General features: G+C 44.4%; 2 protein-coding genes across 3 annotated transcripts in view; one reads left to right on the top strand and one right to left on the bottom strand.

Moving 5' to 3' along the window:
* Positions 1-13,077, top strand: part of LOC119452947 (uncharacterized) — an 87,233-nt gene that overhangs the window by 51,258 nt on the left and 22,898 nt on the right. The gene's annotated exons all lie outside the window — the stretch shown is intronic.
* LOC119437237 (peroxiredoxin-6-like) overlaps positions 11,410-13,077 on the bottom strand; it is a 34,643-nt gene continuing 32,975 nt past the window's right edge. Inside the window, exons 5-6 of the mRNA XM_037704280.2 lie at positions 12,770-12,842; positions 11,410-11,740 (exon numbers count right to left, since the gene is read on the bottom strand). Of these exons, the coding sequence (XP_037560208.1) occupies positions 11,615-11,740; positions 12,770-12,842 (199 nt within the window). The 3' untranslated portion in view covers positions 11,410-11,614. The remainder of the gene's footprint in view (positions 11,741-12,769; positions 12,843-13,077) is intronic.

Below are 13,077 nucleotides of genomic sequence, written 5' to 3'. Positions count from 1 at the left end.
ACAGGGAGAGGCCTTCGTCCTGTAGTGGACAGAAATATAGGCTGATGATGATGAATCGGCGTGTCGCTATCTCGAAACTATATGCCGCACCGTGAGACCACGACGTTTTTGGAGCCCGTTAATCGGCGTGTCGATGAGTCGAAACTGTGCCGCTCCGTGACGCTGCCCGCCACTTTCAGAATATTAGAACATAATATTCACTTACACTAGTGGCATTTTCGGGCAATAAAAAATAATATAACCGAACACTACACGTCTATGCATACAACACCAAAATCCTCCAACTGCAGAATGACCCTAAATAATTGATAATTGAAATGTCATATGTTCGTACTCTACATCTGTTGTTAACGCACGTAATAGTGCCACTGAGAGCCTCCTTGACTTCACGTATGTATTAGCAGATTCGCTCTCATTTTGCGGTCAAAACTCTTGCGTGCGACTCACGCATTAAAGAAACAAAAACAACAAACTTGTGCAAATTGCGCGTTCAAGACTACAAGAAGATTCGCGCTTATTTATAAGTACTTCCACGCACTAAATGAAACTCAAATGCTGCCGTCTTCTAGATACACGTGCGAGGCACGCACAGCCTTAGACATACCCTTAAATAATAAGAGAAAAGAAATCTGTAGAGTATACCATTACTAAAAGCGATCCGCGCCGCCGGTTTCTAAGGCGCGGTACTCTCTACGTGCGTGCGGGAACAACCATCCTGCGATTTCTAAAATCAGCTGAAGTAGACTGCAGAATAATCAGTATCTAAGCTGATACAGCGTTATTTTCAGAACTCGCGAAACCCGAAGAGAAAGTCTTAGTTTACCGGAAACTCACGCGAACTATCTATATATTTCTGCGAAAAAAAAAAAACACTGACGCTATCCTTTCTCGAGCGTTCAGCTGTAACGTTTTCCTGAAGACAAACATAAAATTAACTCGAAAATTTATCTGCCTCTACCGCGATAAATTAACATATATATATATATATATATATATATATATATATATATGTATGTATAAGTATATATACGGGGCAATGATTTTTAAGTATTATGGAATTTTGCAAAATCGCCTGTGGCAGATAGCATACTTCTTGTCCTTGAGCTGGATTTTTCCAAGAGGCGGACATTATTCGAGTTTCGAATATTCGTACACCCCTAAATGTTAGCGAAGCAGCCGGTCAATGACACGCAGTTACGAAGGAACAGCTTCGTTAATTCAGACCGACCCACTATTTTTATATCTTTGACGATCCTAAAAGCACGGTCCAGTAACATCAGTCATGTTAACCATAGACCTCGCATCAAGCGTTAACTTGTCACGTCCTGGAGTTAATTGACACAGTTTGTCCCAGACGGGGAGTAAAAATGTCTTGCGGAATCTAAAAGTGCTCAGGTTTAACAATTTCGGTTGAAATTAACTGCAACTGGCAAAAAGTGCTGACAGCCGCCTCGTGTAGTTGCAATATCCCCCCACCGCCCCCCTCTCCCCCGAAATTTGTATTAATAATACGTCCCTACTCCAGGTGGCTATTCATACAAACGGCTGTCATCGAGGCCCTCTATGAAGTAAGTTTTTGCTGAATTCGTCAAGTGAAAACGAGCTGACTCTGTATAGAGTCACCACAGGCTCGAGAGAGTTTCTGAGGACGGTCTCGACAGAGCTTTTGACTTCCAGATTCTTAGGCAATGCTTTGTTAAACGATAAGGTGACGTGGGGTGTTCCCTGGTCCCCGGAAATATTGTAGCAGGCGTCGTTCGAGGCTTACAGATTTCAGGTCTCGTGCGGTTTGGCACGGCGGCATTTAAGGCCTCGGTCTGCTCTAACAAATGAGCTGTCTTCTTTCGAGCCATTAAATATTACGATGAGTCTTGATCGACCGAATGCGGAGTCTTAAGAAGCAACTTCTTATTTTGGCGTAGCCTCTTATTACCTCGATGACGCTTTTTCACCCGTTTGACCCTGCGGACAGCAGCAACCATAATTTTTTCTTCGGGCATTGCCATTGCAATAGCAGTGTGCTGCACAAAGCAGAAAGCAGACCGAAACTGAGCCCATTGCTGAAGCGCTTTTAATATCCTCTGGGGTTATGATCCTTTGATCAGTGAACACTTCATTGCTTGCGTAGAAGCCAGCGACTAAATAGTTGTCAACATGTGCTATGCCATCAAAATAAATCACTCACTCACCTTATAAAGCGCACAGTGGCGTAGCCAGAAATTTTGTTCGGGGGGGGGGGGGGGGGGGGGGGGGCTCAGGTTGCAGCGCGGCCTCCTCCTTATAGAAGTTGTCGAGGGATCAAATACATGAATAATAACTGCATTGCCAATGCCATTGTATATTAGATGCTGCAAACGAATTATTGAACGCTACGCACTGTCAAGTAAAATAAGTATTTTTTCATAAAAGAATATATTCCTATGTCCTAAAAATTCTGGCAGAAGTAACTGATATCAATGCGGCCGCGTTTTTTTTTCTATTTAATAAGGAAAGAAAATATCACGCGGACATTAGAACTATATCAGTTCGAAACCAGCAAAGCAGTGTATACAGCTGATATGAAGAACGTAAAGGCCATGAAATGAATAAGTTCAGGACAAATATTTTGATGAATCTTCGTCATTCAAGAACCTTGTTTACATTTTTGCACATATGCAACGACCAGGAAAAAACCTCAATGATGCTGTCCCTCGTTGCAATAGATTGCGCAGGAGCAGCTGTTACCGGTCGTGTACTGTAATAACACCGAGATTATACTCGCAACAGTGAGTACAAATAAAAAGTAGGAGAGAGAGAGAGAGAGAAGTGATAAGGGAAAGGCAGGGAGGTTAACCATGCTGAGCCCGGTAGGCTACCCTGCACTGGGGAAGGGGGAGAAGGGATTGAAAAAGAAGGAAGAGAGAAGTTCACAGTTCACACGTTGCACATTTACAGTTAAGCGTTCATCGCTGAGTTTCGTCACAGGCGGTCATACAGGCTTGCGCACTTCAAAAAGCACAGCAGCGCCTTTGTAGCCCTGCACATAGCAAACGCACGAGGCCACGCGCTCTAGATCTTTTCCTCCGTAAAAGGCCTGTCGTCTAAGTGCCCCAAAGCCGTCCGAAGGGCAATCCTCTCATCTTCGTATCTGTGGCAGTCACATAAAAGTAAGAGTTCTGCAAGATATACATTAGAAATGCGAAGATACAACTCGCTAAATGGAAAAAAGAGTCGCTGGAAACAAAGTTCACTGCTTGTATACACAACACCTCGCAACAAGTTATTTAAATATACATCTAAGTCTCCAATAAATGTATGTATTTAAGCAAACGTCACTGTATATTATGCGTTCCTGCGATCAGATGATCTAAGCAAGAACAAAACTATGATCGCAGAAATCCTGATATGTACTCGGGCCATGCAGCGGTCGCGACAGCACCATACAGGTAGAATAATAGAGGAATAATGCAGAAATCAGTACGAAAATGTGTAATTTAACTGCCTGCACAGCGGCAACAATTACTCTGCACCCAAAATAAAGGAGGCTTTTGCTTCGTTTCAAAAAAGAAATAAAAGCAGGTAGCTAAAAAGGAAAGAAAAGGACAAACGAAAGCCACAGATGATGCGGCAAGTTACTACCAAATATCCGAGTGTGTTTTTGGCAAACGCCGCGTGGGCCGGGCTTTCAATGAGCAAGGTCGGTCAAAATTGGTTATTGATGTCGTCATAATTTCCGCATTCGCAGGATAAGCTTGATCATGATGCTAACTGCTAGAATAAACGGCTAAAATTTCTGCGGTTTTAAAAGCTAACGAACAGTGATACGTCTTCATAATTACGAGCTTATGGACGTGAAGGAACAAAGCTTTTTACTTGCATTAATTTTTGCTGCTTCGCTATCTAAAGGATGAACTTCTCTCGGCGGGGAAGTTGAGCGAAGCGGTCAATGACTTCGGACACGTTGATGCCGACGTCTCTGTGGGTGTATAGAGGCACCAGTCTAACCATGCGTTCCACAGACATTGTAGAGCGCAAGTAGTTTTTTAGTAAACTCTTGTTAAAAAATATTCTCTCTGCGCTGGCAGTGGTCACTGGAAGGGTGACTAGAATCTGGAACAGTTTGTACACATTTACATAGAACCTGCAGTCGCAAAGGGAGAGGGCATCTATTCCGCTGTCAAAACCTAAAACACTCCTTCGATGTCGTTGACATCCTTGTTTAGGTACCTTGCACAAACAGTACGCTGTTCGATTCCAGCGATGTCCGTTGTTTCGTCAGGAAGTATGGAGAAGCAGCCTGCTTTTGCAACTAGGCTTTCTTTGATAATTTCGCCACAAATTTCTATAATTTGGTTATGTGCATCTGGGCTTAAATACGAGGCATTACTGGGGCAACTTTCCAAATGGTTCTTCAGATATGTATCTCCACAATCAGCTCGCATGCGAAGAGGCGCTCTGAAAATACCTGTGTTTTCAGCGGGGCCTATGCTTAAATCCATAGGGCCACTGTATCTGTGGCCAACCAGAGCCAGATCTTGCAGCCCGCAAAAAGAATTTCCTCAATAATAGGCCATTTTCTTTCTACTGTTTTCTCAAATTTTACTTTGCCTGCGCTGGTCCAGCTGATCGATCACATTGGGCACGCGTCCTGAAAATATTTGGCGAAAATTATCAGTTGCTAGCTCAAAGTCACGGTAATATTTAGTATTTTCGTGTGTATGGAAGATTGCGAGCGCGTGCTTTCATTTCTGGAACGGCTTGGACACCAGGGCTCCAGTGCACGCATGTTGGTCCAAGTTTATAACAGCATTAACCCCATAAAGTTCCAGAATTGAAAATCTTTTAAAGCACGCCTTTGGACATGTCAGTGCACCTTTCGCGTCAAAAGTTTATGAGAACGTTACACCCATACAGTTTCGTAATTAAAATCCATGCGCTCCGTAGATTCCGCGGCCGCTGCGAGATGCCGCAACGCGCCCGCTCGCTATCGAAAACCTCTTGAAAGTTTGTGCTCGGATGGGGCTCCTTGCGTTACGTGACCCCAGGTGCCACGAAATCCACCCCAGGTGCCACGAAATCCACCCCAGGTGCCACGAAATCCACCCCAGGTGCCACAAAATCCAGCCCGAGTTGGCAATGTTCGTGCCGAAATGTCTTTCGAGCGTGAAAAAGACATTGTAGACAGAATGCAGAATGATTGAACATAGCTCGCCTACACGAACATGTCGCAGCCTATGACACTAGGACACCTGAACAACGGGACATTCTGCACTCAAGAACGAATTATGGTCAACAAAGGCTTCGACATACACTTCGGACTTTACTCAATAACCTCACCTTACGAGAAATAGACCTTCTGTCCTTATGCAGCCTGCACAACTACTTTCAGTCAAACTAATCCTTGTTGTTTAATGAGTTTGTTCATACGCAATACTGTATGACTTTCCACCCCTTTGTTTGCTTTAGTTTGTGCTGCACTGAATATAGTGCTATGTTATGTTTTTCCCCCTATTTTTCTTCCTGTTTTCATATAATAAGACTTTCTTTATGTAATCTATATTGCTCATGTATAAATACAATATTTCCTTGTTATTGCGGACTACTTGTTTTTCTAATTGTTAAAGTGTATTACTACCTGTCTCGTATACACTTTTTTTTGTAAATTGACACCTTCCCATCTGTTTACTCACATGTGAGCACCCGACGCCCTCTGTGCTTTGATGGGTTTTTGGGCTGGTCAAGTTGCCTGCGTGCAACTTTTTATCCAGAACCCCACCATGCAATTCTTTTCATGGGAAGTAAATTATTATTATTATTATTATTATTATTATTATTATTATTATTATTATTATTATTATTATTATTCCCGGCGTCGGTGGTAGTTTTGGTCGGCGGTGCATGCCGGCACGAAAAAAATTTCAGGGGGGGCTGAAGCCCCATCAGCCCCCCCCCCCCCCCCCCCCCCCCTGGCTACGCGCCTGAAAGCGCAGGACTATGATCAAGCAGCGCTATTGAGGCAGCATCACACATTGGAAACAAATACCACTGAACAACGGCTGACTGCCCACTGAATCTTTATTCGAAGAACGCCAGCCTTTATAAATCAAGCGCAGAATATACATGCGTACACAAATACATGTACATGACACATAGTACATCATGCAAAAAGGCTATTTCTTTTTCTGGTAACGCAAGTAAGGGTACGCTTACATAAGCTATATCTAAATTTTCTAATATAAAATGTCTCCATTATTTCTCCCTCCTTCTTTGTTTTTCCTTTCCCTAGGTACTTCGTCTTCTCAAACATGGGAGTGCATGCACACTTATTGAAATGACCCGCGAAATAGCTTCCATACCCATTCTTCACGTTATTGCAGTGCTCACGTGCTCGATCATTAAAATACTGTCCCGCTTGCCCCATATATACTTTACCACAGCCTAGCGGTATCTGGAAAATCACGTTGCGCGTGCAGTCTGTGAACGTAGCTTTACGATTGGTGGTGCACTGGGGCCCATTACGCTTTTTCATTCGATTACGCACAATAGATAGCTTGCGAGGTGCACTGAAAAGTAAATACACATTATTTCGGTTGGATACTTCCTTGAAGAGGAGCAAAGTTTATCGAATCAGACAACACGCTTAACGGAAGCGGGTTTCCCCCGTTCTTTCGTCACTTCAGTATGTGAAACAAACCTGCAGAAAGAAAAACGGGTAAGTTTCGAACCAGCACGCAATGAAAAACACAAGAGACCAGCGCACGTGTTGCTGTATGTAGACACGCTACCGCACAACTTAAAGAAAGTATCCAACTGACAATGTGTATTTAGTTTTCAGCGCTCCTTGCAAGCTATCTAGGGTGTGCAATCCAATGAAAAAGCACAATAGGCCTCACTGCACGACTAATCATAAAAGTAGATTCGCTGACTGCACGTGCAACGTGATTCCCAGGTACCGCTAAGCTGTAGTAAAGTATATATGGGGTAAACAGGATCGTGTTTTAATGATTGAGCAAGTGAGAACTGCAATAACTGGAACAATGAGTATGGAAGCAATTTAGCGGGCCATTGTAATAAGTGCGCATGTACTCCCATGTTTGAGAAGGCCAAGTTCCTTGGGAAAGGAAAAGTAAGAAGGAGAGATAAATAATGGAGGAATTCAATATTATAAATGTTCGAGACAGCTGTGTAAGCGTGCCCTCTCGGGCTTGATATATAAATATAAAGCTGGTATTCTTCGAATAAAAATATTTGCTTAGGATCTCCTCAGGGAGTTATCTGAATGATGCGTACGCATTTCGTAGTAACGACGTGGTGTTGAGTGCTCACACTTAACGCGGCTGGTAATCCTAGCACTGCTCAGCGGCTGCGGCCGTCTTGGCGCCATTACGGTAAATACGAAAGCGCTGCGGCGACACGAACTGCTGCGGAAGGCAGTGCAGCGTGAATTGATGAGGCAAGCAAACTACTGCAGGTGGCGGTGCCAGGTGCGCTGATCACGCTCCGATCCGAAGCCACGGCTGCACCACAGTTCTGGCTTACTAAAGGTGCGCTTCGTGCGTGCCCGACTCCACACGTCATGTGGTCACAGAGACGTGCTGGTGCCACTGCTCGCACATTCGTCGTCTTCTTCCACAGCTGGCTCCGATGCCGCTAATCATGCCAGCGTTCCCATCTGCCCCTCGCGCCACACGTTCGTCATCGTCTTCCACAACTATCTTGAGAGCGATCGTCTTACGCGAAGGACGGACGGACTCTCGGACAGCTTTCTCGTTGGGTAACCATAGAAATGCTTACGCATTTAAAATTCACCTCGCAGTCAGCGCTTGTTCGATGGTATTTGTTTCTCTGTGTGTCTTTGTTTCATAGTAACAACTTCTTTTAGCGCTCAAAGAAGAACACAGGACTGAAAGGAACGACACGGACACGTCGCGTGTCCGCGTCGTTCCTTTCCGTTCTTTCATGTCCAAGCATGTGCTCTTCCTTTCAGACCTTCTCACTTCCTTCAGTCCTCTACCTTTCGTTCCTTTCAGGCTCAAGCATACGATCTCCCTTGTTTCAGTCGCGCTGTTTGAGTATAATTCTAAAGATGAACCAACTAGCCCTCACCAATATATTACTAATGAAGCACAGCTTTTCTAGGATTGGGTGGTACTCCCACCAATTGCATTGTATATTGTGGATGATTTGCTGCAGAGCAATTTGTCCTGGCGTCTCTGGCACTTGAAATACTATGCAATGTTGATGGCAGTGAGTGCCACGAAGTAGGTATAGGATCGATACACCGCGTGTCCTTGGCACTTCAAGGGGGACATTCGGCTGTCCCCAATTCGCAATTATTTCGAGAAGTCTTGGTGGCGATTGCATTTAATATATTAATTGAAAAAAAATACGAAATTATGGTGACCGTAGTAATTGAGAAGGTGTGCCAACTATCACGCACCAAGATTTAAAAATAGGCGAATACCACGTACCTGGACAGAAATAAGGTAATGTTTTCCGTATCCTGTAAATACTCGGACCATTTTTTGCATTCTGCCTAATTACATAATTAGTCATAATTGACCAGCTTCTGAAATATTATAATTAGATGAAAAGTGTCAAGGAGAAAATTGTAGAGTAAGATGAAAAACTCCCGATACAGCTTTCTGATGCTCAATACGTGCTACAAAAAAGTGTTTTTCGGAGCCTGAAAGAAGTCCGCGGATACTCGCAAAGTGCCTCAAGTGGCCAGTCACGCGGCACTTTTGCGTGTATTCGCGCGCTTCTTCACTGCTTATAGGAAAAATAATTTTGAATATTCTCCTTCGCTGACCTTCCCTTGCCCTGACAACCCCTTTTCTCTTACCTTTTGGCGCCTCGACTAGTAGCATACTGCAGAGAGCCATCCTCCGTCGTCCCGGACTTCCTTATTCTTGATAACTTATTAATTTGTTAAATTTTTCATTTCTTTTTTATACTTACTTATTTATGCTCCGCAGTTCGTTTTCCTTTGGTTAGTGCTCCGTACTCGTAGTACGCAGTATGCAGGCAACCTTTAAAAATTTTTTGGAAGCGTTCGCTGAAACACCCGGTATATCCTTTCTCATGGCGTTTAGCTTTAATCAATGCTAAAATATTGCAGTTATTTCTGCTGTCAATTTGATTTACCTGCCCCATTCTTTTGCTAACTATTCCTATAATTTAACCTTATTAACTCCTATAATTCATCGGCATGAGGTGAAAGAACAACAGTTCCACCAGGGACGAATTGTCCCGACCCGGGTTAGCCCTAGTCGGCACGGCGACTCTCCCTCATCTGTGATCACGGCCCGGAGGTGTCTCCTCACCGTTCGGTGTCTCGGGAATGTGCAGCGCACAGGCAACGCCGAAAGCCGCCTAGAAGCCGCCGCAAGGGCGTGTGCGCCATAGCTGTTCACCCCCGTCGACGACGCGACATTTGGGTCACTCGGTGTGGCTCCTTCGGCCCGCAAAGCTCGTGTGCTTGGTCCTCCCGCTGCCTTTTAACACAGTGATTAGCGAAGTGAACCCTAGCTCCGTTCTATATTACCTATGCGCTATCAAGTGTCTCGCACTGGCAACCTCATGCAGCCAACTTCCTTCGTTTGTATATATGACTATTTTTTCTTAAGAGTACGGTTTCCTTATATATACATAGCGATCAGTAGATTTTTTTTATCTGTCGTACGCCAACTCATCTAAATTTAAGGTACTTGAGCTACCCTGCTTTAGTAGATATTAGAGCCGAGGGGAAGAAAGCCTGTTGAATTTCAAGCAAATCCCGTCAAGCACTTTTCTCCGTGTGCAGTACTTACCGCATTGAGCAACGACGCACATCGAATAGGTTAAATATGTCGTAATCGCAAGGGTCCACGCTGGCCGGAACTGTTCAGTTTGTTTGCCCTATAGAAAGCATCACTCACGAATGTTTCTGTATTAGGTCGGGGTATTTTCAAGCGAATGGATATCGGCTTTTTTTTAAACGTCCCAGCTCCACGCGTTCTATTGCCACACAATCCTATGGATTGTTTTCAAAGCGACGGCTACCCTACGCCACTTCTGGTCACCCCGGATAATTTTAAGCTGAATATTTAACAAAAACAAACATTCCCCTCTAACGGGCTGAAAAGCTAACGACTTGGCGGGTACCATGTATTTCGCTCGATTCTATACCTTTATTACCATCCACTCCTCAAGACCGGCCAATCATGATGATTACGTAGGCAGAGCGCTGCCAGAGCTAATGATAGACGCACTGAAAGGAAAATAATTGAAGTAGAACCGCTATATTATCCCTACCTGTGAGTCAGTTGACATTTTTTCTTTTTTCAATGAAGCAATTAACACTCTTCGCAGGAAAGCGGCACAGTTCATTCTGGACGCAAAGATGAGAGGAGCTCATTTCTGTTTATCAAGCGAGTGACAAATAAGTAAACCCATCGCCTCCGGAGTGTCCTATGCACATATTTTGCCTATCGGTACTCATACTCTGCACTTGACTCCTTTTGTACACCGCAGGTATTCAGAGAGGCTCTCAAAAACACCCGCTCGTTCTATTGTACCGTTTACGCATAAGTCCTTTATGATCATTAGCCCACATGTTTACATCATGATGGGTGTAACGCGTCAGTGAAGAAGTGTCGTAGCGCTGCGCATGACTAGGCGACTATTGCATGTTTGGACGTGCTGTATCGGACTCGCCCTCGTTATAATGCGCTCCAAATGAAAGGAGGCAAAACCGTAATTACAGAGTAACTCTCGGACTCTAACGACAGTTTTGTTGGTTATAATTTTTTTGTGCGTGTTTACGCCTGATGCGTCACTGACAATCGCGTTGAGCTGCAAACGACGTTGCGGGTTCGATTCTCGACCCCGTGACGCCTTTCTGATAGAGGTGAAATGCAAGAATACTCGTGCACAGTGCCTCGGGTGCATGCTAAAGAAACCCAAGCATTGCACGTTAATCCGGTGCCCCCATACCACGGCACCAATCATTTGCCCGGCCGGGTGTTGTTAGTTAAGCCTGTTTTAACTTCTTTAGAGCGGCGGTATCACAGACTCGCTCAACCAAAGATTCATTGGATCACAAGCGAATCACAAGAACTAGCAGTTGAACTGAAAATGTCAATATCCCCTGATTTTAAATTAACAACAATTTGTTAAGGACGTGTCAATGTAGCGTCAGGGATAGTGTCCTAACATCATCGCTCTTGTCACTGAACGCTAGAAAGGCCCCACAAAAATACATTACTTTAGGTAGTACATTTCAGTACGGAGTACTGCGGAGCGTCAGATAGAGCACGCACATACGTCGCATTTCGTCTCGCGCAAGGACAAAGGCTTATTTGTTGCCAGGACAGTCAGGACCACGCAATACGGTTTCCGCTGGTGAAGTGCAGCGGGCCTCGGTGTTCGGCAAGCATGGGCCCCCAATTGTTCAAAAAACGTTATTTATTGAACGTTCCGTATATAAAGTGTCTCATCGTCGAAAATTACGGAAGACACGTTACAAATAGTTACTGGCCTGAGAACTCGGCGTACGGAAGCGATAGGGTGTATATAAAAAAGAGATAGAGAGAGATATATATATGACAGCAGAGGCAGGCAATTCTTGCATACGCAGCCGCTTCTTGCATGTTCAGTCCATGGTGGTGCGGAGGTAGTTCTTTCCGGAAGGCACATTGTACTGTTTGATGCCCGTCGGAAAGAGATGGGGAATCTCCTCCTCGGTGACGCTGGGAAGCACCATGCAGGGGGTCCCTTTCTGCGTTAAAAGTAACGAAAGCCGTGGCACACTGTATTAGCACGAATAATGACACAGGAAAATGCAAGCTAGCACTAATTTGACATTAGCAGATAATCAGGTAAACAAGAATGCATGGGGTACGGCTTAAAAATATATATTTTTTTAAAGTAAGTGCTGCGACGCGGTCCACGGCGGTGGCACATAGGAAATGAGACCGTACACACTAGCATATCATTAAGCACGCCATTTGTATCAAACACGTTACGAGACGAGAAGATAGCGATGTCGATCGGAGAGCAAACGGCGATAGCTGATATTCTAGTTGACATTAAGATGAAAAAGAAATGGAGCTGCATGGGCAGGCCATGGAAATGGGTAGGACAGATAGCCGGTGGACCATTAGAGTTACAGAACGGGTGCCAAGGGAAGGGACGCGCAGTCGAGAACGGCAGGAAATTAGCTGGGGTGATTAAATTAGGAAATTTGCAGGCGCGAACTGTAATCAGCTAGCGCAAGACGGGGGATAATTGGACATCGCTGGGAGAAGCCTTCGTCCTGCAGTGGACATAAATATATAGAGTTATAATGACGATGTACCAAATATATCTTTACTGTTGGCTAGATACTAAAGAGACGGAAGCAAACTCAAGCGTGAAATACTTCGCAACTTCTCGCTGCACTTCAACTAATAATAATTAGTAATAATGGTGAGGACATATAAAGGTGTTACAAAAAAAATAATGAATAAACACTCGTTTCACCAGCCTCTCGCCATGGGTATCCCGGCATGCGTCAACCAAAAACAAAAATGCGACTTCGCAACGAACGCAAGTACTAAAATCATTACAAAAACGTCACACATGCATAATTCATTTGTCCTGCGGCTTTGTTTGCCCAGAGTGTTCATTCACTAATGTCTCTGAGCGATGAAATGCCAAAAGACGTTGAATTTACGCTACAAAATAATCTAAGTAATGGTATAGTATAAGTGGAGATTAGACCAAAGTCGACTCCTGAATTAACATGAATAGGGCTTCGAGCACTCACCTTCCAACCAGCTGGAGTGGCCACCTTTCTGGTTTCGGTCACCAACAGCGAATCAGTAGCGCGCAGAACCTCGCTGCATTGGGAAGAATTAAAGATTAGGGCTGCGCAAGTGATTGAGCATGCTTGAGATTAATCAGTTGGTGCTTTGATTACAAATGCTATTTCCTTAACGGTTACTCCCTTGACACTTGACCCAAACGTAGGAAGCGTGCCTTCTGAACAGTTCGGTGCGCTTGTCTTGACAGTTTTCGTTTTAGCTTTAGATATTCTATCATGTTTTATCATATCACCGCCGCTCGCCGAAGCTG

This window comes from Dermacentor silvarum, chromosome 1 (genome assembly GCF_013339745.2).
Source record: "Dermacentor silvarum isolate Dsil-2018 chromosome 1, BIME_Dsil_1.4, whole genome shotgun sequence".
NCBI classification, from domain to species: domain Eukaryota; kingdom Metazoa; phylum Arthropoda; class Arachnida; order Ixodida; family Ixodidae; genus Dermacentor; species Dermacentor silvarum.
This window is presented reverse-complemented; position numbering and strand designations above follow the sequence as displayed.